The 24,268-nt window shown below is 48.1% G+C and overlaps 1 protein-coding gene across 1 annotated transcript in view; it reads left to right on the top strand.

The window, feature by feature from the left end:
* Positions 1-736: 736 nt before the first annotated feature.
* The window catches only part of LOC134410252 (testis-expressed protein 2-like), a 36,747-nt gene continuing 13,215 nt past the window's right edge, over positions 737-24,268 (top strand). The window contains exons 1-8 of the mRNA XM_063143423.1: positions 737-1,984; positions 5,179-5,181; positions 7,487-7,687; positions 12,448-12,760; positions 18,149-18,381; positions 19,450-19,596; positions 21,319-21,418; positions 23,252-23,384. Of these exons, the coding sequence (XP_062999493.1) occupies positions 737-1,984; positions 5,179-5,181; positions 7,487-7,687; positions 12,448-12,760; positions 18,149-18,381; positions 19,450-19,596; positions 21,319-21,418; positions 23,252-23,384 (2,378 nt within the window). The remainder of the gene's footprint in view (positions 1,985-5,178; positions 5,182-7,486; positions 7,688-12,447; positions 12,761-18,148; positions 18,382-19,449; positions 19,597-21,318; positions 21,419-23,251; positions 23,385-24,268) is intronic.

Below are 24,268 nucleotides of genomic sequence, written 5' to 3'. Positions count from 1 at the left end.
ATCATTGTCATTTATGAGTAACAATATGTAAATATGTGCAAGAATTATTATTTTTTTGAATAACACCAATAACTACTTACCATTTTAATGAGATGTATGAGGTTGATGGGATGAACACAGCTTTTGAATATTTGGTGGAATATTAAAGACACTAGCATTTCGTCATCAAGCATTTTTAAACTTCCACGTTTCAGTGTCTTTAAGTTTGTTAGCGTTGAAAAGGATACTTCACAAATGTATGTAGAAGAAAACTGCAGAAGAATTTTGAACGCTTTTTTACCTATGTTTGGATGTATTTTTGAAACGCAAATCCAAAAGCTGTCTAAGTCACCCTCTTCATACATCATTAACAGACTTCATTACGTTCGCAAGACACACCTACACACTGCAGCCGACACACTAACGTGTCGCGACACACAGTTTGGAAAACTCTGCTCTAAGGTGTATTCCTGCATTGAGCAGGGGGTTGGACTCGATGGCCTTAGAGGCCCCTTCCAACTCTACTCTTCTGTGATTGTACGGTTCTTTGGGGCTGGAGGTATCTTTGTATTCCATGGGCCTTTGTTTGGCGGTCAGCGTCACTCTGAATCTATTCCTTTCTGTCACTTCTGTAGGCTCGGCATTAGTGAAGATGTGAAAGATGGATGACCACTCTCAAATTGCTTCTGGTCCGTCCACAGCAAGGCCTTCTCCCCAATCATACCTTCAGCAGGGAGATTCTTCTACTTGTTCCCGAATGTTAGCCAACCACCTAGCTGGCTCTAGAAAAGAAGAGGACTGGGAAGGTGTACATGGGAGCGAACTGATCTTTGCCTTAGATGATGAGGAAGAAGTCGCTCCTGACTTAGCAGAAAACTTTTCTCTGTGTGAAGAGACCAGGGAACAGGAAGTCCACCAAGGAGGGGCCACTCTCCAGGCGCCAGCCCTTCTCCCGCCCTCGCCTGAAACAGGTCTCTTGCCTCCTCTCCCCCTCTCCACCACACCCAGGTTCCCACCTCAGAAGTCGTCTGGACTTGTCAGCCCTCAAGGCCCCAAGCCACTAATCAACCTAGTGAAGTCCCTCTCAACGGAAATTGAGGCGCGCGACAGCTCTTCTCTCAAGCCCCAGCCTTTGTTAAGCTTGGTCAAATCCATTTCCACTGAGATTTCTCGCCTGGAGCCTGAGGTGACACAGTCAAAATCTGACTCCAAGCTCAACGTCCACCGGTGGCGGCAAATCACCCACCCAAAGAGCAAAAATGGGGATTCCAGGACGGCTCCCTCCTCTCCCAACATTTCCCCTTCGGAGAGCAAGGGCAGCTTCTTCAAGGCTCAGGAAGCCAAGTTTGAGGACACCAAAAGACGGTTTTCAGAAGCCATGCAGGAACCCCTTAGCAGGCTCAGCAAAATCATGGGGGATGAGAATAACATTTCGCCAAAACACAAAGCACCCCTTTCTGGCAACCTCGCCCATGATTCCCCTTCCAGCCACAGCAAGGAGTCCACCATCTTGGAGTCCAAGACCGAGTGCCCCAATCATGAAACGGACCCGCATGGAGCCATTTCAGGCCGGCCATCTAGGAGGGCGCAAGCGGAAGATTCTGTCCCCACGGAGCAGCAGTGGGGGCCCTGCTTGAACTGCCGGTATGAAATTTGCTCCTACGGGGACGTCATCCAAGTGGTGGAGGTGGCTCAGGAGAAGAGTGGTGGCACACAGGAAGTGCGGACACTCCAGCCTCTGGATGCCCTCCGTCCCGCCAAGCCTTGTAGCCGAGTGCCATGTAAAGTGCTTGCCTGCATCGCCATCTTGGCCTACAACTACTTTGTACTGCCTTTGCCCCCGTACGTCTCAGGCCTCTGCCTTGGCTTGGCATGTGGGTTCATGTTGGGCTTACTGATTATTCTGCTACTGGTGCCAAAGCGGTCCCTGTCTCCACCGAAAATGCAGACACCTCGGGACAAGTTGCCATCAGAGCAGCAGCTGCGGGAACCCAACATGCTCAAGGTAGGAGGTGCAACAGATTTCCCACTGGGACCAGTTTGAAACAAAGACCCCCCTCAATTTGAACTTGCTGGCAAACTATCTGAATTTAAGTTCTCCTAGTTTAAATAAAAATATATTTCTCATTATTCATGCTGTTGGATTTAGGTAATTCAGGGAAACGGGGAACTTTCAGGTGGAAGACTCCTAGCTTTAGTAGCCAAAAGGCATTTGTGCAGCTGTTCCATCTTTTTCTCCTTAGTGGATTTTCTGGGTTAAGGAAGAAGATGGAAGAAGTAGTGGGGAAAAACCAGGTTTCTTTGTGAAAGATAACATTGGCTAGACATACCCATGGAGTAAAGCAATGGTTCTCTAACTCTCAAGTTAGAGAACCATTAGACTCAAAGAGTATTTATCAATGGAACCTTCTCAAACTGGGAAGAGGCAACGAGTGGGGTACCGCAGGGCTCAGTCATTAATCATTTTTATTAATGATTTGGACGGGGAGGTGCAGGGAACGCTTATCAAATTTGCAGATGACACAAAATTGGGTGGGATAGCTAATACCCTGGAAGACAGAAACAAACTTCAAAGTGATCTTGATAGGCTGGAGTGCTGGGCTGAAAACAACAGAATGACATTTAATAGGGATAAATGCCAAGTTCTACATTTAGGAAATAGAAACCAAATGCACAGTTACAAGATTGGCTCAGCAATACTACAAACGAGAAGGATCTTGGAATTGTTGTAGATTGCAAGCTGAATATGAGCCAACAGTGCGATATGGCTGCAAGAAAGGCAAATGCTATTTTGGGCTGCATTAATAGAAGTATAGCTTCCAAATCATGTGAGGTACTGGTTCCTCTCTATTTGGCCCTGGTTAGGCCTCATCTAGAGTATTGTGTCCAGTTCTGGGCTCCACAATTCAAGAAAGACGCAGACAAGCTGGAGCGTGTTCAGAAGAGGGCAACCAGGATGATCAGGGGTCTGGAAACAAAGCCCTATGAAGAGAGACTGAAAGAACTGGGCATGTTTAGCCTGGAGAAGAGAAGATTGAGGGGAGACATGATAGCACTCTTCAAATACTTAAAAGGTTGTCACACAGAGGAGGGCCAGGATCTCTTCTCAATCCTCCCAGAGGGCAGGACACGGAATAACGGGCTCAAGTTAAAGGAAGCCAGATTCCAGCTGGACATCAGGAAAAACTTCCTGACTGTTAGAGCAGTATGACAATGGAATCAGTTACCTAGGGAGGTTGTGGGCTCTCCCACACTAGAGGCCTTTAAGAGGCAGCTGGACAAGCATCTGTCGGGGATGCTTTAGGGTGGATTCCTGCATTGAGCAGGGGGTTGGACTTGATGGCCTTGTAAGCCCCTTCCAACTCTGCTATTCTATGATAAGTAGGGAAGGGTCTCCTAAATGTATTTATGTATTTATTTATTTATTACATTTCTATACCGTCCAATAGCTGGAGCTCTCTGGGTGGTTCACAAAAATTAAAAACATTCAAAGTATAAAACAACAGTATAAAACCATAGTATAAAATACAATATAAAAGCTCAACCAGATAAAAACAGCAGCAATGCAAAATTACAAATTTAAAACACCAAGTTAAAATTTATTTATAGACTGTTAAAATGCTGGGAGAATAAAAAGGTCTTCACCTGGCGTCTAAAAGCATATAATGTAGGTGCCAAGCGAACCTCCTTAGGGAGCTCATTCCACAGTCGGGGTGCCACAGCGGAGAAGGCCCTCCTCCTAGTAGCCACCTGCCTCACTTCCTTTGGCAGGGGCTCACGGAGAAGGACCCCTGAGGATGACCTTAGGGTCCGGGCAGGTACATACGTATTCTGTTATCAGGTCCACCTAGCTACTTATAAGTAGGAAAAAAGCAAAACTAGGAGACAAGATTTTGGTTGCCAACTTTGGGTTTAAAGGATCTGGTATTGGTGGGGCAACAGCAGACAGCTCCTTGCAAAATCCAGTGGGTCAGGGAGTGGAGTGAATAGTCACAGCTGTCTAGTGTTGACAAACGTGGTTGGCTAAGCTGGTACTTGAGTTCCAGCATGAGTTGGAGGAGCTGCACTCCGAAGTGGGTGTGAGAGCCATCTCCGCATATGCTGCTGCACCGGCCCCTGTGGTTCGGTCGCCGTTCCTTTCTTTTTCATCCAGGCACTCCTTCCTTCAGCTATGGAGGGTCCTCTGTGCATGCGTACTGCAGTTTTACATGCTGTAATATGTGAAGTGCTGCTCCGGCAATTAGCTCAGTGACCTGATGTCTTAGGCCATAGCTAGATGGGGCGAAATCCTGGGGCAATCCCCGGGATCGTCCCTGTGCGTTCACATGACGCACGGGGGATCCCAGGATCAGGGAGGGATCATCCCTCCCTTGCCCTGGGATCTCACCCTACCCTTTGAGCCCGTTTTTCCAGTCTCAGGCTGAGCCTGAGACCACAGAATGTGTGGCCGGGCGTTGCGGTTTGTCCTGGTTCCTCATGGTTCCTCGTGAGGAGCCGGGACCCGCGCACAGGGCGCAAAGCTCCTCAGGAGCACTGCGCCCATTGGGGGGGGGAATATTTTTTTTAAAAAACAAAACCTTACCTTTTGCGCACGAGCGCTCGTGCGCATCTTCTCCTTTAAGAAAAAGGTGGTCGTCGCTCTCTGTGAAAAGAGGGGGAGAACTTGTGATAAAAATATTGCGAGATCTTCAACCCTCCGGCCCGCTAGACTGGTAGGTCTAGCTAAGGCCTAAGTATAGGATGCCTTAGCATGGGATGTGCACTTCAAGCTGTGTACATCCCATGCGACAGCTTCCAATGCTTTGGGAAGAACTAGGAGGATTTCCCAAGTTGATCCGAGGCAAACTTGGGAGAGCTCACACATCTTTAGCTTCAAAGACGTTCCAGCATACTTACCTACAGAAATAATTGTTGCTAAGCAACTGAGGCCTCCTGCTGCACCACATAGTCTCAGAGACTGCAGTATTCCATGCTTTCCCAATGTTGCCTTGTCCATTATAGATACATTTCCCCCCACATTATTATGAGAGATCATGAGCGTCATCACGCGGGGAAAAATCGTGTTTCCTTACCACTTCTCCACCTCCGCTTTTGTTCTTCATTACTTTTTCTTTCTTCCTGGAGGGGAAACAGGAAGTAAACAATGACCACGTGGCCCATTCAGGGGCCATTTTATCATGCCACTTTTCCTGCACACAGCAGGTGATCACAGCACATTCCGTTTTTTAAAAAAAGTCGGATTAAAAGGGGTCTATATTGTGATGGAAAATCTAGTGGAAGGAGTGGGAGATGCAAAGGAGGTGGATGTCATCATTGAAAGGATGTGTGCACATCTGGAAGTGGGCAGTAGCAAACGTGCGATAAAATGCTCGTCTGACGAACTTCCATAACATCTCACAGGCATAGTGACGATTCCTCTTCAGTATGGCAGAGAGCAGTGGAATTACACTCATCTTTCCCACTTGTGTGCTTTACATGCACAAACTGGACTTAACTGGCACCTATGTAGCACAGTGTGTGCAATGTGTGTGTGTGTCCTTGTCTTGATGGCGCCAGGTTGCTGCTGGGTTTAAGGAAAGCCGGCGCTTTCTCTGCTGTGGGGTGGCAGTGACTAATCCCTATGCAGAGGGAGGGTGCAGGCTTTCCGGCAGCCATTCAGTTCACCAGGCCTGCCCTCTGCCCAGGCAAACGGCGACCAATCAAGGGCTGGCCATCTGCCCAGGAATGCCTCTGCTGCAACGGCGAAGTGAGATTAAATGGTGGATGTGCCTTACCTGCCTTGCTCCAGTGAAAAAGTTGGGGGTGGGTCCCCAACTTTTTATATTTGCAGCTTCGTGGGAAAGCCCTGTGACAGCTACGAGGTGGCTGCTGCATTGTATAACCAACACAGCACCACTGCGCAGCCGCTGTGGGGCTTTCAAAGCATGTAGACAGCCTCTGTGTGTGTGTGTATCAGGAGTGGGCAACATATGGGCCTCCAGATGTTTTGGACTACAACTCTTGTTATGCTTTACCATTGGCTTTGCTCACTAGGGCTGGTGGGAGTTGCTACAGGTTGCGCACCCCAGGTATAAATTGTCTTTTAGAGAGCAATCAGAGCCCTTTTCAGGGTTTTGTTTCCTCCCATGAGGGTTTAACCTCATGCTACTTGGAAAATGCTAGGGTGGAGTAACTTCACAGCACCAAGTTGGCACCGCATTCCCCCCAAACCCCACGCTTTCACTCCTACGTGTTCGTGCCCTGTTACCACCACGCAACGGAGTGAGCGTGGGGTTTATATGGATCATGGGGTAGAACCGCCACTGCCACTGCCATCCCTCCCTGGCTGCTTCCTGGGACTGAATCCAGGGGAAGGGAGAACCTTCTCCACAGCAAAAGGGAGACTCTTCTCCCCACGGAGGCAGCACAGGGGCGTTCCGGCAGCCATTCAGCTTGCCCCTCCCCCCTGCCCGGCAGATGGCGACCAATCAGGGGTTGCCATACCTCTGGCCATGCCTCCGACACAGCCCCGGAGCAACGTAGACAGACAGCAATGCACCGTTCTCACCGCACTCCAGACAAACAATTGGTGTCAATCACAACTTTTTTGCTTCAGAGCTTTGGGGGAAAGCCCCAGGATGCCTGCGCAATGGCTTCTGTGTCATATAATTGACCCCGAACACCACTGCCCACCCACCCAGAGGCTTTTGTCACATATAGACAGCCCCCAGGAGGAGTGGCTCTTTTTAAGATGGTGCCTATACTAACATACTGTAGGAAGACACTACCTTATATTGGTTTTAACCTATAAAGGTGCTGGTTTTAACCTATAAAACCTTACATGGCTTGGATCCACAATACCTGACGGAACGCCTCTCCTGACATGAACCTACCTGTACACTACGCTCAACATCTAAGGTCCTCCTCCGAGTGCCTACTCTGAGGGAAGCTCAGAGAATGGCAACGAGGGAGAGGGCCTTTTCAGTGGTTGCCCCCCGACTGTGGAATGATCTCCCCGATGAGGCTCGCCTAGCGCCAACATTGTTATCTTTTCGGTGCCAGGTCAAGACTTTTCTCTTCTCCCAGGCATTTAACAGCATATGAATAATGATGATGATGATGATGATGATGATGATACACACTCTTGGTCCATCTAATCCAGTATTGTCAACATTGACTGGCAGCAACTCCTCAGGGTTTCAGACAGGGTTCTTTCCCAGTCTTACCTGCCAGGATTTGAACCTGAGACCCTCTGCATGCCAAACATGGACTCTGCCATTGAGCTTTGATCCTTTCCTGTGTGCAATCTGAAAACAAAGATTGTTTCCCCTCCAAAATTCTTATTTTAGTCAGATGCAGATTTATGCAGATGTAAACAATTCATTGATTTACTTTACTTTACTAAGATTTATCTGCATAAATCTTCTCAATCGACCAAGATTTAATTTTAGCTAAGACTAACCTATGATTTTATACCACACAGATGGTGTGAACTTCCTCACTTCTAAACAAAGTTGTTTCTTTCCAGGGGTGGATGAATGAAATGTATTTCTACGATCCGGAGCTTTACCACCCATCTCTTACCCATTCTGTGTTTGTGACCTTGGAGGACTCCAGCATGAAGCTCTCCTACCCCAAGAACAACATCCCCCGGCGGGCCACCTTTGAGGAAGAGGTCTTGGACGTGGCTTTTGTGAATCACCGACATTATGACATGAGCGGTGCAAAGGTAAGACCCAGGTGGGCAAGTGGTTTAAACCAGGAGTGACTCATTTGCAAGGCTGGACCACGCTGGCAATCACAGAGGATGGAGGGCTAGCAAGTGGCCTAATCTACACCAAGCAGGATATTGCACTATGAAAGCAGGAGTAGATGGTCTGTGTCAATGGGCCCCAACAGTTGTCAGTGCACTTCAATACCACCATAAAGCACTAGTGTGGTTCCTGCCTTTTATATACCACTTTCATACCGCTTTCATAGGCCGGATCTACGCTAGTCTTATAACGTTGCTAGTGTCCCTTTCTAATGTGGTTTTCTGTATCGTTTCTCTGTATCACGGGACATACTAGCGTGACTTACATTTTGCTGCAACGGAACTTCAGGGCACATTGTTCAACCCTTCCGTTGTTCTCCCTCTTCTGTGAGAACTGCTGGGTTTGCTCCACCCGCTGCCTGCCTCATTCCTAGCCAGCAGAGCAGAGCAGGGCAGGGCAATAGTCATAAACACACACAAACCTCCTCCCAAAACATCTGAACACAAGTCCCAGGGAATTGTCTGAATGCATAGGAGCCAGCCACTTTGCTGAAGCTAAGAAGGGCTGGGTCTGGTCAGAGTTTGGATTGGAGACCAAATTGAAAAGTTTTAGCAGCAGCCCCATTTAAGCCCCGCTGGTCATGAGTTTTGGACTTTGGACCCTTGTTAATTTTCCTGCACGGAGCTACAGCGATCCTTTGAGCGCTCCTCAGCTCCTTTGCAAAGAAGGGGGAAATGTTAAAAAAAAATCATAAAAAAGCAACCGATGACCCAATTTGATTCAAATTTGGTATTTGAATTACTGTGCCAATTTTGGTGTCTTTATCTATAAAGCTTACGCAGATGTAAGCATTTGTTTAAAATCCTGCTCCTGCGCCCACAGCAGCGGCTCAGGCGAATCTTTTGCAAAAGGAGCACAATTAAGGCAGGATGCATGGGAGTACTTCACAATCAAAGCAGATTCTAAGGTGGAAAACTTCTGAGAACTTTGCATGCAATTGTCAGTGATTGCACAGTATAACGCTGGTGTGATTTATCTGCTGTAGCAGATAAGATAGCAAACGGGGCGAAGGAAGGAGAACAGGAAGTGGGCGGAGCAAACCCAGCAGCTCTGCTCAGAGAAGAGGGAGAGGAAAATTATCGGTAGAAGGAGGCACATGAATCTGTAGCCACGCTGGAACTAAGAAATAGAACCTGTAAGTACGACTCATTTGCAACGTTGGAGACCCAGGGTCACGTGACGCTGTGCGTCACAGTAACCCATTCAAAACATTAGAATAACATCAGTGTAGATTCCCACATAGTGCAAAATCCTGCTTGATGCAGATTAGGCCATAGTCTCCAGATTCCTTCCTTCCCTCCTTTCTTTCTTGATGTATGTCGTTAATATAACTTTATCTTATTTTGAAATAAAGTTTGTGGAAATAAATTTTAAAAAACCCTGAAAAGAAGCCTCTTCACCCACAGTTGTTTCTTGTTATGTACAAACCAGGTCAAAGTTAGAGGTGTAATATAGGGTGACCAACTCTCTGGTTCTGCCTGGGCGGGTCCAGAAAACAGGGGGGAAACCAGGGTCTGGGGGGGTGGAGAGAGAGCTCCAGTCCAGCCCCAGCCAGTATGGTCAATGGTCTGGAATGCTGGGGTTGCAGTCTAAAACACCTGGAGGACACCAGATTAGGGAAGACTTTTTAAAGGTGTTCACTACTGTTTCCAAGGTGAAGGAAATCGTTCTATGCCAATTCATGTCAAGTTGCCAATGTTATGATCAGGGCAGTGATGCCATAAAGCATATGATATATTCTTAAGACACCTATACTGTGTTTGTGCTTTTGGTTCCCCCAACCCTCTAGTTCCTAGATTTTTTTCTTTTATCCATCTATCATTCCAATAAAGTTTGGTTAGACTTCATGACGTTTCTTGAATATGACACTCTTAGTGCTGTTCAATTCCCAGGACCATCTACTACTAAGGGCCTTGCTAGACGAGGCCTTAGCGTGCTGTGAGACCCGGTTTCCCTGCTGTGCGTCCAGATGACGCACAGGGGAATCCGGGGTCAGGCCGCACTGAAGCCTCCCCTAACGGCCATAAGCAAAGTCACTTATGGCACGCCTTTTCCGCAGCCCTGGCCTGAGGCCGGAGCTGCAGAATGTCTAGCAAGGTCCATGGCTTTTTGCGGCTACTCGCTTACGAGTAGCCGGGAAAAGCCACGGACTGGGCACAGCACTCATACGAGCGCTGTGCCCACTGGGCCGGGGGGATCCCGGGGGGGGAGATAGGGGTGAAGGCCGGACCGGCAGGAGAGGGGGATGGCGGAGGGCGGCACAGATCGGGGATGGGGAGGGAGGGCGGAGGGTGGCACAGATCGGGGAGGGAGGGTGGAGGGCGGCACAGATCGGGGAGGGATGGCAGAGGGCGGCACAGATCAGGGACGGGGAGGGAGGGCGGAGGGTGACACAGATCGGGGAGGGAGGGCGGAGGGTGGCACAGATCGGGGAGGCATGGCAGAGGGCGGCACAGATCAGGGACGGGGAGGGAGGGCGGAGGGTGGCACAGATCGGGGAGGGATGGCGGAGGGCGGCACAGATCGGGGACGGGGAGGAAGGGCGGGGAAAGAGTGGGCAGGAGGCATGGGAGGGGATCAGGAGCGGATGGGGGGCTTAAGTAAAAAAACCCACTTACCTTCTCTGGAGTCTTCGGGGTGCACGTGGCTCCTTTAACAAAAAAAAGGGAAAAAATGGCCGACGCTGCAGGGCCTCCGGAGTGTGCATGTAGGAGGCCTCCCTGCCAGCTTATCCAGCATCGTCTAGCAAGGCCCTAAGTGTAGGCTTTTGTATGGCACAGAATGTGATGCAAAAATGCTCTGCTCAATGTTTCGGATGTATCGTCCTTCATCAGGAGCTATAATAAAATATACAATTCTTTTAAAAAATAAAAAAATAGGAACAACACCCATGCATTAATGAAACATTGCATGTAGAAACCTCACCTACTCCTATCTACAGATTTTGTAGTTGCCACAAGTCATGGAGACTAAAGGTTTTTCTAGGGACACTTTTGTCCTTATCCCTCCCCAGGATTACATAATACTATTTGCTGATCCTAGTCCACAAATTTTTCACTTCAAAAATCTAAGCTTTTCTGACTTAACTCATCACCTCCCCATTAATGGCTTATTACCTTGCCAAAGATATTTTACTTTCCCCTTGCAATGCCTCACATAGAATATAAACTATTACAGTCATTGCATCACTATACACCCCAGGAACATGCACATAAAAATACAAATAGACAAATACAAATACGAAGCCAAAACTTGTTCTCTCTAACCTGGAAACAGTTGCTGTGCTAGCAGGAACTACTGTGTCTCACTGGTTTTCTCACCCGCAGTTACGGCATTGTAATTTTTGGCATTCCGTGACTAGGGTCAGCAAATAGTATTATGTAATCCTGGGGAGGGATAAGGACAAAAGTGTCCCTAGAAAAACCTTTAGTCTCCATGACTTGTGGCAACTACAAATTCTGTACATAGGAGTAGCTGAGGTTTCTACATGCAATGTTTCATTAATGCATGGGTGTTGTTCCTGTTTTGTTATTTTTTAAAAGAATTGTATATTTTATTATAGCTCCTGACAAAGGATGATACGTCCGAAACGTTGAGCAGAGCATTTTTGGATTTTAAGAATAAAATAGTTTTTAATACGTTTATCAAGCACCAGAGTTGATTTCTCTTTTTAGCATCTACACTTATTGGTGCGTTTTCCCCCCTACATTGGCATAACAGAATGTGATGCTCAGCTAGAAAGAACACACAAGGACAGTGCACAGATGTGTTGTAGCAGTTGCAAACTACGTTCGCAAATTACAACGAAAAACTGCTGTGAAGCTTTGCTCCTCCCCCGCAAAAATTCCAGCAGATGGCTATGAGTACAAATGCACATATATGAATGTGTGAATGAGTGTGTATGTGCATGTGTGTGTTTGTGCAAGTGTATGTGTGCACAGACATGTCTGACCCCCAGCAGATGCCCTATATAGCCCAGAACAGTTTAGTTATTTATTTCATAGAATAGTAGAGTTGGAAGGAGCATATAAGACTATCAAGTCCAACCCCCTGTTCAATGCAGGAATCCACCTTAAAGATCCTTGACAGTTGGCTGTCCAGTTGCATCTTGGAAGCCTCTAGTGTGGGAGAGCCCACGACCTCCCTAAGGAATTGGTTCCATTGTTGTACTGCTCTGACAGTCAGGAAGTTTTTCCTGATGTCCAGCTGGAATCTGGCTTCCTTTAACTTGAGCCCGATCTTCCGTGTCCTGCACTCTGGGAGGATCGAGAAGAGATCCTGGCCCTCCTCTGTGTGTCAACTTTTCAAGTACTTGAAGAGTGCTATCATGTCTCCCCTCAATCTTCTCTTCTCCAGGCTAAACATGCCCAGTTGTTTCAATCTCTCCTCATGGGGCTTTGTTTCCAGACCCCTGATCATCCTGGTTGCCCTCCTCTGAACACGCTCCAGCTTGTCTGCATCCTTCTTGAAGTGTGGCGCCCAGAACTGGATGCAGTACTCGAGATGAGGTCTAACCAGGGCCGAATAGAGGGAAACCAGTACCTCAAGCCATTGGGAGGCTATACTTCTATTAATGCATCCCAAAATAGCATTTGCTTTTTTTGCAGCCACATCACACTGTCTCCAGTGTGGCTTGCATTCTCTAGTGGCTTTACTTCCTCCGTTGATATTCCAGGTCTTCCTGTTCCCACATGGGCTGGCCCGGAAGAGGATGTGGAACAAGAAATACCCCATCTGCATTCTCTTCCCAGACCAAGTCGACCTGAGTAGCAAAGGGTCCAGTGAACAAGACGTGGACATTCCAAGAGAAAAGAGTGCAAAGAAGAGTCAGGCACCAAGCCAGGAGAACCCTCTGAAGCACCTGCCTGAGTTGCAGGAAAGGACTCTTTACCTTTTTGGCAGAACAGGAAGAGATAAAGAGGAATGGTTTCAACACCTGGCGATGGCCTCCCGGGCAGAAAGTGGCGAGCCACACAACATGAATCAAGGTGAGCACCGGTCAGGTAAAGTTAGGGTGACCATATGAAAAGGAGGACAGGGCTCCTGTATCTTTACCAGTTGAATAGAAAAAGGGATTTCAGCAGGTGTTATTTGTATATATGGAGAACCTGGTGAAATTTCCACTTCATCACAACAGTTAAAGGTGCAGGTGCCCTGCCCTCTTTTAAATCTGGTCACAGTATAGCTGCAGTATAGCTCCTGAAGCTTTAACTGTTGTGATGAAGAGAAAATTTCACCAGGTGTGACATGCATACCAATGACACCGGCTGAAATTCCCTTTTCTATGCAACTGTTAAAGATACAGGAGCCCAGTCCTCCTTTTCATAAGGTCACCCTAGATAAAGTGACATATTAAGCACAAGGTCCAGTTTCTTCCTGTTGCATTTTAACTTGGATGGCTTTGGGCCAAACTGTGCGAGATGACCCTCACGCCATCAACAACCGCATAAAAATAAATAATGGGGTAGATGCCCAATCTAAATCAGGACCTGGGGTGGGGGGGAGATTTAACTATTTGTCCTCAGTGTTAGGGTGACCATATGGAAAGGAGGACAGGGGGCTCCTGTATCTTTAACAGCTGAATAGAAAAGGGTTCATTTGTATCTTTTACAAATGAAAGGATTCATTTGTATGCATGCAGCACCTGGTGAAATTCCCTCTTCGTCACCACAGCTAAAGCTGCAGGAGCCCTGCCTAGCGTGACCAGATACAAAAGAGAGCAGGGCTCCTGCAGCTTTAACGTTTGTTATGAAGACGGCATTTCACAAGGTGCTGCATGCATGCAAATGACACCTGCTGAAATTCGCTTTTCTATGCTACTGTTAAAGATACAGGAGCCCGGTCCTCCTTTTCACATGGTCACCCTACTCAGTGTACCTGCTGTTTGCATTGGAAGAAAAGCTTCTATTTGCATGAATGGGAGCTTTTTTTATTCGGATCAGGACTGCAGCAGGAATCAAAGGGTTAAAGCCCCATTACCACCAGCCCACTAGGGTCCCAATCCAGATTGTGCCCCTGCACCCACAGTATACTTTTAAAAAGCCATTCATGTGATTGCTAATTGACTGTATCATCTCGCTGGGTCCTTTTTCCTTTTTTATGAACTCAGTGCTGTGGATCCTGTGGATCTCAGCTTCAGTGCAAAAGGTTGGCCTGAATCATTTCACAGCAGCTTCTAGATTCTCTCATTTCCTGGGAAGTTTGTACTAAAACATAAATATTCTGCACTAGCATCACCAAAAAAATTTGCATCCAAAAAAGCTATTTCCCCCCACCTGAGTTAATGACTTGTCAAGAGACCAGTTCAGATGGAAGATGCAGCTCAAAGCTGTTTGCATTTTCAACTCCTCAATTGAAAGTTTAAAAGGCAAGCTGTAATTCTTAAGTCAGGAGGGAACCGAAAGGAGCCCATAGCCAGAGGTGATCAAGGGGGCACCTGTCCCACCTAAATCCTTTCTGCCTCTCTAAAAAATTTTTTTTTAATAAATAAATACTTAAAAACAGTTTACAATGTCGATTTAAAAAGGATCGCTCCCATTGATGCTTGTTCTGAATGTCCTTATATACATTTTGGATGCTGTAAAATATATCCAAACTATTTTTATTATTTCATTTATTTAAAACATTTCCTGCTCCCCTTTCATTTATGTTACTTATCTAACCATTCCAAAGATGTCCCTTCTACCTTAAATCTTCATACAGTCTAAATAAGAGTATGGAATCGCCAAGCTTCTTATCAAGATAAATGATCACAGCAACATACTTATACACATATTTTAGCCGTCCTTGATATGTTACAGGTGTATTTGTGACGCAAAACTATTTCCTTAATTTTATCCTGTCTTGTGAGCTTGTCTTTTTTAAAAAAATAATTGTATCTGCTGTATTTACAATCTAGGGGGCCATTTTCGCAGCACTGATTTGGTACCACGTCCCCCCCAAAGCTGTGGGGTTTCACACCTGTGGGGTTGCACCAGATAATCCCCACGCCAAGGAGCAAAGGCGGGGTTGACGACTGTCTCCCTGAGACTAGGGTGAGGAGGAGGCGCTGGCAGCAGCTGGGAGGGAGAAAAGAATTTATTTTAGGAGGAGGCGGTGGTGGGAGATTGGGGGAAGAAAATAAACTCTTCTCCCATGGCAAGGCAGTGCGGGGCATTCCGGCATCCATTCTGCTCGCTGGCCCACTACCCCGCTGCCTGCCTTCTGCCCGGGTGGATGGCGACCAATTAGGGGTTGCCATCCACCGGGAATGCCCCTGGAGCGGCTACAGAGCGAGGCCAGGCCAGTGGAAGAGCTGCCTGGGAAAGTTGAGGTAAGTCCCCGACTTTTCAGCCGCACATCTTCATCTCTTTGTCCCGAGGTGGCTTTGACTCTGCAGCTGCCTCATCTAAATGACACTGTGCAAATTCAGAGCCACCCCGGGGCAAAGAAGACATCAAGACAGCCCCTGGGATGAACTTTCTGGCTCTTTATCTGAAAGCCTACCTGACCTTGTTATCTAGCTAATTGTTTTATAGTACCTTCTTTAACAAGGCTAAGTAGAAGACGTAATTATACATTTGACCTGGGTACCTCCTTATCTGGATTCCTTTCTTATACGTTAAAGGTCCCAATGATCCATCTCCAAAGGCCTAGAAAACCTCAGAGATGTGATACCTTTGTTACTCACAGATCAGGGCTGCATCTTGACGACTGCATGGGCCCCCAACCCCTGCCTTTTCACTCCTTTGCATTACCCACATGCGAGGGCAGGGGTTTGCCGGCGAGGAGGAGCGCCTCCTCGCATCCCCATGTGCTTTGGGGGGTTCCCTTTACTTTGGAGGAGGTGCCTGCACCTCCTCGCACCCCTGCTTGGTTTTTCTGAGGGGGTTCCTTTACTTTGGAGGAGGCACTGTGCGCGTGCACGGCACACCCACGCCTCCTCACATCCCTGATTTTTTTTAGCCTTTTGGTTTCTCCCCGTGCCGGAGAAGCGCAGGGGTGGGCCAGTGGTGATTTGGCTCGCTTGTGACCAATCAGGTTTCGCCATCTGCCCAGACACGCCTCCGGCGCAACTCCAGAGGAAGGGACGGATGGCAGATGCCGTTGCCACCTCGCTCCAAGAGAAAAAAGTCCCCAGCTTTTTTAAACGGGAGCTTCGGGGTTTCCCCCCTGGATGGCTTTGTGATGGGGGCTGTGTCATCTAAATGACCTGCCACATGCTGCGGACCCACCCCGGAGCAAACCCCTCGTCAAGACAAGTCCCAGAAAGCCAAGCTGCGTAGCATTAGCTATTGGAATTCCATTTTAATGCCAGAATTCTCTTGCCGGCATTTGATGATAGAATTACCTTACTGAACTAACATACAGAGTGCCAAAAGCACACTACTACACGATATACATGGAGGGATAGATGGTGATAATTGACCTTATTTATTCACAAATATGCCTGATGCATCCACCTGCACGATCATCAATGGCAAAAATTCATCGTTGCGTTTTTTCCATTGAAGCTATCCAGGGCCGGTGCTACCATAGAGGCCACTCAGGCGGCCGCCTAGAGCGCCAAGCTAAGATGGGTGCCGGGCACAGCGCAGCACTCACGCGTGTTGGCTGTGAGCCGGCCTGGCCTGAGGATTCAGCTGGGCCTGGGTAGGCAAGATGGCGCCCCGCACCCACCCAGCCGAAGCGAAGCCAGGGACCCTGGGGTGGGTGTGGGGCGGCTCCATGTTCGGACTTCCGGAACGCGCTCGGAAGAGAGAGAGAGAGAGAGAGAGAGAGAGAGAATATATGGGTGAATGGGGCGCATGGGGTCTTTGAGTGAATGCCTGTGTTCATGCGTGTGTTTGTTTGGAGTGAGTGATGCTGAGTGTGTGTGCATGCGTGCGTGTAAGTTGGGGGGATGATTTGGAGGTGATATTCCTATTAAATAATGCATTTTAGACCCATAGACGTTCCTTTCCAATTTGTTTGCTATAATTGGCATGACGTATTTCTTGCACTTTAGCAGTTTCAAGTTTTGTGCTTATTTTTTCCAGGAAACATATGTTCTTAAAAATCAAAGTGGGCATTTTGTGTGTGTGTGTGTGGGGTGAAAGTTGCTCACCTTGCTTAGGGCACAAAATAGTCTGGCACCGGCCCTGAAGCTATCGCGCAAACGGGACAAATAACCCGGAGGCCTGTCAAAAAAATGTTTACAACACTGATAAGAACAAGAAAATAAAAATAATGTTTATAATGCTGATAAGAACAAGAAAATAATAAACATAACCTTGCATTATAAATATATGTTTAAAAGGTTACTCTACTGATGTCATTACCAACACGGTATTGTGTCTAAAAACTGTGACTGTGGTGTATGTATATCATGTATCAGAAAGTATTTATTGTAAAAAGATGATCGTATCAGGAGTAATTTTCATGCACAGTTTTGTTAGGCAACCAGTAGTTTGCCATTGATGACCATGCAGGTGGATGCATCAGGTATCTTTGTGAATAAATAAGGTGGGCACTATCTATCCCTGCATGTATATCATGTAGTAGTGTGCTTTTGGCACTCTATATCATAGAATCATAGAATAGTAGAGTTGGAAGGGGCCTACAAGGCCATCAAGTCCAACCCCCTGCTCAATGCAGGAATCCACCCTAAAGCATCCCTGACAGATGGTTGTCCAGTTGCCTCTTGAAGGCCTCTAGTGTGGGTGAGCCCACAACCTCCCTAGGGAACTGGTTCCATTGTCGTACTGCTCTAACAGTCAGGAAGTTTTTCCTGATGTCCAGCTGGAATCTGGCTTCCTTTAACTTGAGCCCGTTATTCCGTGTCCTGCACTCTGGGAAGATCGAGAAGAGATCCTGGCCCTCCTCCGTGTGACAACCTTTTAAGTATTTGAAGACTGCTCTCATGTCTCCCCTCCATCTTCTCTTCTCCAGGCTAAACATGCCCAGTTGTTTCAGTCTCTCTTCTTAGGGCTTTGTTTCTAGACCTCTGATCATCCTGGTTGCCCTCTTCTGAAGACGCTCCAGCTTGTCTGCGTCCTTCTTGAATTGTGGAGCCCAGAACTGGACACAATACTCTAGATGAGGCCTAACCAGGGCCGAATAGAGAGGAACCAGGACCTCACATGATTTGGAAGCTATACTTCTATTAATGCAGCCCAAAATAGCATTTGCCTTTCTTGCAGCCATATCGCACTGTTGGCTCATATTCAGCTTGCAATCTACAACCATTCCAAGATCCTTCTCATTGTAGTATTGCTGAGCCGTATATGTTAGATTATTCAAACTACTGCCTTCCTTTTTTTGTAAGAATTACCTTCTTATTTCTGTTCCTCCAACTTATTTATACCAGATAACACTAGACAGCAACCCTCTAATCTCCACCTCTTTCTCTCGGCCAGGTTTAAACCAGCTCAGCCCACCTGCAAAGGGAACGAACAGCAAAGGCAGCAGCAGGGGCAGCACGGAAGACCTCCTTTCCGTGGTCAAACCCAAGGACCTTGTTGCCAACATCCGAGAGAAGCTGCTCTTGGATTACAACACGTACATGTCCCAAATAGTCCCTGTGGCGAATGGCTCCAGCCCATCCGAGAGTCCTTGCCCCAGTGCAGCAGGAAGCCCAACTCCAAAAAAGGTGAGCAATACTTGAGCCAGCCAGGAGACCCAGGCTTCAGCTAGGCCTACGGGTCTAGCGCGATGGAGGGGTGAAGATCTTGAGATATTTTTATTGTGAGATCTCCCCCTCTGTTTACACGCGGTGCGCGACAACCCCAGGGGGTGAGGACGTTGCACCCGCCATTTTGTTTTTGTTTTTAAAGAGGAAGGAGTGCACGAGTGCTCATGTGCAAAAGGTAAGTGGGCTTTTTTTGTAAAAATTTTCCTGCTCCCCCCACCCCACCCCCAAGGAGCTCTGCACCCCGTGCACTGGATCCAGCTCCTCACGAGTAACTGTGAGGAGCCAGGACAAACTGCGATGCCCATCCACACATTCTGCGGTCTTGGGATCTGGCCGAGACTGCAGAAAAAGCGGGCCTAAAGTGTAGGGCCATATACCGGGGCAAGGGAGGGATGATCCCTCCCTGATCCTGGGATCCCCTGTGCGTCATGTGAACGCACAGGGACGATCCCGGGGATCGCCCTGGGATAAAGCCCCATCTAGCTATGGCCCCAGGAACCAAAGGAGGCTGGCAGGGTTCCCTGCGAGAGGGCCCAGGGGCTAAGCACAGCCTATCCTTTTCTCTTTTCTTCTTCCTCCTCCTCCTCCTCTTCCTCCTCCTCCTTCTCCTCTTTCTCTGTTTTAAATTGCCTGTTTCCCTAAGTGGCTTTTTAAAAAAAGGCCATTGGGGTTTTGTTATGCCCATTTGTGGCTGATGTCTAGTTATACCCAAAGTAACTGGCATTCTTGGGCAACCCAGTATCCTGGCTGGGGACTTTGCTGATGCTTGCCTTGGCCTCAATCTCTTTTTTTCTGGCCCAGCCTTCTGAAAAGCTGGCAGCTGGACTAGCCTCCCTTTTAATTCCACTTCTGGCCCAGCAGCATCAGAGGAAGCCCCCCCCCACACACACACACACACACTAAAGGGCTTTTTCCCAGGGCCCCTCAAACCTGGAATCAGCTCTGCTATTGGGTGATCCTATTTACACGTGACGAGCCATTGAGGTTCACCAAGGAATTCCTCCTCCCTTTCGTTTTGATTTTCAGGTCCTTGGGGATGCGAACGTCACCAGTGAAACTCACACGGCGTGGGTCAATGCGGTGCTTCGGCGAATGTTTTGGGATTTCCTACGGGAAAAATATTGGGCAGACCTAGTTTCAAACAAGATTCAGAAGAAATTGGGCAGAATCAAGGTGAGAAATAGGTGACACCCGTTTCCCTCCGTAATTCTGTTTCTTATTGGCAGTACTGGCCCAGGCTGCTTCCTTGCGTGAGAAGTCAACCCTGCCTTGCTGTCCCGGAAAGAGATTATTTCCCCCCCCTGGTTTGCCTCCGTGTTTTTTACCTCTGTTTCACAAGCGCAGCAAGCGTCCCTCCCTTTCATGATCGTCGCTATACCAGTGAACTCTCTTTTCACTTGTTTGTTGTCTCACTGCTATCACGCCCGCCACGCCATGCCACGCCACACCACGCCACGCCACACCGCTTCTCCTTCCCCCTCCTCTTCATTGGTTCTTGTTGTTGATGGACATTGTGATTTTTAGGATTTTTAAAATTCCCCTGATGCGAAATTCCACCTGTTTGCATTTGTGGAGGGTCCGTTTTCCTTTGCTTTGATAATGCCCAGCTGTGCATCTCCAGTTCATAAAAACAGAGTTCTGCTGGGGTCCTTGGGGTCTTGGGGTCCTTATTATTATTATTATTTTATTATTATTATTTATTTATATGGCACCATCAGTGTACATGGTGCTGTACAGAGTAAAACAATAAAACAGCAAAACCCTGCTGCATAGGCTTACATTCTAAGAGCTTCCCTCTCCTCTCACTCTGGCTTTGTTGTGTAGCGATTTTCATCGGCTGGGCTCCGTTTCTGCAGGCGATGAGGGTGGGGTTGGAGCAGTAAAACGTCCATTCAGCCGACTCAGCACAAGTCCACTCTTTCGACACAGCGTGCCTACCGTGATCAGATACAAAGAGGGCAGGGCTCCTGCAGCTTTAACTATTACGATGAAGAGGGCATTTCACCAGGTGCTGCATGCCTACAAAGGACACCTTTTCTATACGACTGCTAAAGATTCAGCAGCCCCGTCCTCCTTTCCATACTGTGGTCACCCTACTGACTCAGTATTGTCTACTACATTGATTGGCAGCCCAGGGTTTCCAGCAGGATTCTTCCCAGCCCTACCAGAGTTGCTGCCAAGCGTTGAGCCTGGGACTTCCTGCATGCAGAGCAGGGGCTGTGCCACTGAGCCATGGGAAGCTGCCTTAGAGAGCACTGGACCATCCAGCTCAGTATTGCCTGGCAGTGGCCCTCCGGGGGGCTGAAGGGCATGGCGCTGTGGACCGGACCAGGCCAGAAGGCCAGCCTCCAAAGACGCCCCTGGATTACATTTCTCTCCCGCCTTCCCTCCAAGGAGCTCAGGTTCTTCGCCACCCGTTCTGTCCTCACAACAACCCCGTAAACTAGGTTAGGCTGAGAGATACCCTGGTTGGCTCAAGGCTCCCCGGCCCTAGCACATGCTGGCCACCATGTTTATATCAGGCTCGCCCAATCCAGAGGCTTCACACTGCCTGCCGATCTCAGGGGCCGACATTCACGACCTGCTTCCTTTCTGTGCCTGAGGAGGCCTGAGCGTGGACCGCTGCAGGTGCTCCTGGCTAAGCTTAGCCCATGTCGTCCCCCACCTAAATCCCCCCCCCCAGTTGCTAATGGGCAGTGGGATAAATCTAAACGCCGTTGGCTCTACTTGCTGGAGTTAGCTCCACATGCCGGGGTCTCGCTGCCTCCAGCAAAGTTGGCTTCTGCTTCTATATAAATTATATTCTATATAATAATGACCAAAGAGCAAATGTCACGTTGCCTTTCATTACCGGCTTTGTTCGTTTTTTCAACTCTCTCTTTTGATCCAACCCAGTTGCCGTACTTCATGAACGAGCTCACGCTCACTGAATTGGACATGGGAACTTGTATCCCGCACGTACTCAGTGCTTCCAGCCCAACGGTTGATAACCGAGGTAAGCTGAGATGGCATGCAGGGAATGGATGTTTGCCGTCTCCTTCCAGCGGTAGGCCCGTACACTGAACACCCATGAAACGGCCTTATGTTGGGCTTGTTCAGACGACATGCTAAGCCACGGTTAGGCCGCTAAACCTTTTGCAGCAAATGGTTAGTGAGCGGGTTTACACCGTGGTCATGCAGCCACCGTGGTTAGGAGTGGTTTGCATAGCACGCTAAGTCATAGTTCAGACGACATGCTAAGCCATAGTGTGTAGCCCAAAATGCTTAGCCATCATGGCTTAGCGTGTTGTGTGAACAGGGTCACTGTGTGAGACCATTGGCCATCTAGCCCAGAAGGGTCTGCTCTGGTAGCAGCTCTCCAAAGCCTCAGGAAGGGAGGGGCTTTTTCCAGCCATTGCTATTTGAGATCCATTCAGGCAATGGCAGAGGCTGGGGGCGGCCCCTGGGGCTTTCTGCATGCAAACCACATGGTTACTTACCCCTGTGACCAGGGGGAGCTGGAGGGATGCGTGGCTAAAGAAGGTAAGAGTCGGACACCCTGCACTGCACATATGCAGGCAAAACATGAGCCTTTCACAAGTTATGCAGGAACAAGCCTGGATTTGCCATTGGGTATATACTGAACAGGGATCTATGATGCATGAGCTTGCAAACACGTGTTTGTGGCATATGTTTAAAACCAAAACTTTGGTGAACGTCACATATATAAATTGATCTTTAGGTAAGAGCTGCCTTCATCTGAGTTGAACCAGTGACTCGTGTATTCTGGCCTATTGTTAGACAGGAGATGTCCAAGCCTTTGCCCAGCTCTGCTACTTAAGAGCTTTAACCAGAGATGTTAGCAATGACGTGACGCGCACAGAGCCCAAGCACTGTCCGTGCGCTGCTATGGCTCATCAGCCAAAGCTGATCTCCTCCCTCCCAATTTCCTATGCCGCCAGTCTCCTAAACCATTCTCCCCAGCACTGGCTCTAGCCAGTGTGCATCCAAGGCCCTTTCTACACCATACCGGCGAGATCCTCCTCGTAGTCCACATGCGGGCGCGACATCCCGGGAGGAAGGAGGGTGTTGCGCCCGCCATTTTTTAATTTTAAAGGAGACGAGCGCACGTGCGCTCCAATGAAATGTAAGGTGTGTTTTTTTAAAAAAAGCCCTGACACCGCTCCCTCCCGGCCCGGTTCCTTCCCTCTAGTGCTCCCCACTACTCACGGGGAGGAGGGAAGAAGCTGGGATGGGTGGCCACACCTCCTGTGGTCTCGGGATGATCCCAAGACCGTGGGAAGAATTGGGTTTTCCCATGGAGTACTTATCCCATGAACTACCAGGAGAAGGGCCTTCTCTGCTGTGGCACCCCGGCTGTGGAATGAGCTCCCTAAGGAGGTTCGCTTGGCACCTACTTTATATGCTTTTAGATGCCAGGTGAAGACCTTTTTATTCTCCCAACATTTTAACAGTCTATAAATAAATTTTAACTTCGTGTTTTAAATTTGTAATTTTGCATTGCTGTTGTTTTTATCTGGTTGAGCTTTTATATTGTATTTTATATTATGGTTTTATACCGTTGTTTTATACTTTGAATGGTTTTAATTTTTGTGAACCGCCCAGAGAGCTCCGGCTATTGGGCAGTATAGAAATGTAATAAATAAATAAATAAATAAATAAAATCCCGTTCTCACCCCTCCTTCCTCCCGGGAGTCCCTGTGCATCATTTGAATGCACAGGGACTTGGCCGTGACCAGCACAGATTTTCAGGCCCAAGAATCCCAGCAGCCACGTACATCCCACTGTTGGCTGACAGCCGCCTTTCGACCTCTTCTCTGCTCTGCAGGGCTTTGGGTGGACATGGAAGTGACCTACAACGGATCCTTGCAGATGACCCTGGAGACAAAAATGAACTTGTACAAATTAGGCAAAGAAACCTTGGGAGAGGAGAACGGGAAGGCAGACCATGGCACGGAAGGGTAAGACCACCACCCCACCCTCTGCATCACTACATCCATCAGTAGATGCAGGCAGAACGGCTTCTTTTTGCCTTTAAAAACTTCCACCCAGGCAGAAATTTCAGCCCACTCCGGAGCAGTCAGCTCTTGGCCTCGGTATTCTCCATCTACAAAGTGGATTGCCTGTTTTCTAGAATATTTCCCAAATGTTTAATTTCTTAACAATACACAGTGACTTGTCTGTGGCAGAGTTCACCAGCTTGGAATTATCTGCTCTGAACACATGTTGATTCATTCCTGTTCCCCAGTTGGAACATAACTGGAAATCTGTATTGTGTGGGGTTGATCTATGCTGGGCTGGTATTATGGGAGGTGATGTGTGTATAGGGTGACCTTTTGAAAAGAGGACTGGGCTCCTGTATCTTTAACAGTTGCATAGAACAGGGAATTTCAGCAGGTGACCTTTGTATGTGTGCAGCACCTGGTGGAGTTCCCTCTTCATCAGAACAGTTAAAGCTGCAGGAGCCCTGCCCTCTTTTGTATCTGGCCACTCTAACATAGCTCCTGCAGCTTTAGCTGTTGTGCTGAAGAAGGAAATTCACCAAGTGCTGCATGCTTACAAATGACACCTGCAGAAATTCCCTTTTCTATGCAACCGTTAAAGTACAGGAGCCCAGTCCTCCTTTCCATACGGTCACCCTATGTGTGTGGCCACAAACAGGTGGGGAGAGTTGAGGGAGGGGGCGCCTGGTGGAATGGCCCATTTCCCCCTCAGATAAATGGGGCACTTTCTCTGGGCTCCACCCCACCCCCATCAAGTACTAGAATATTTTTTATTACAAGGCCACCCTTGTCTCTGAAAGTCAGCTGAAATAAGAACACTTTTCCATGAGCCCATTTATGTA

Source organism: Elgaria multicarinata, chromosome 17, assembly GCF_023053635.1.
Source record: "Elgaria multicarinata webbii isolate HBS135686 ecotype San Diego chromosome 17, rElgMul1.1.pri, whole genome shotgun sequence".
Classification (NCBI taxonomy): domain Eukaryota; kingdom Metazoa; phylum Chordata; class Lepidosauria; order Squamata; family Anguidae; genus Elgaria; species Elgaria multicarinata.
Note: the sequence above shows the minus strand (reverse complement) of the source record. Positions and strands in the feature narration are given on the sequence as shown.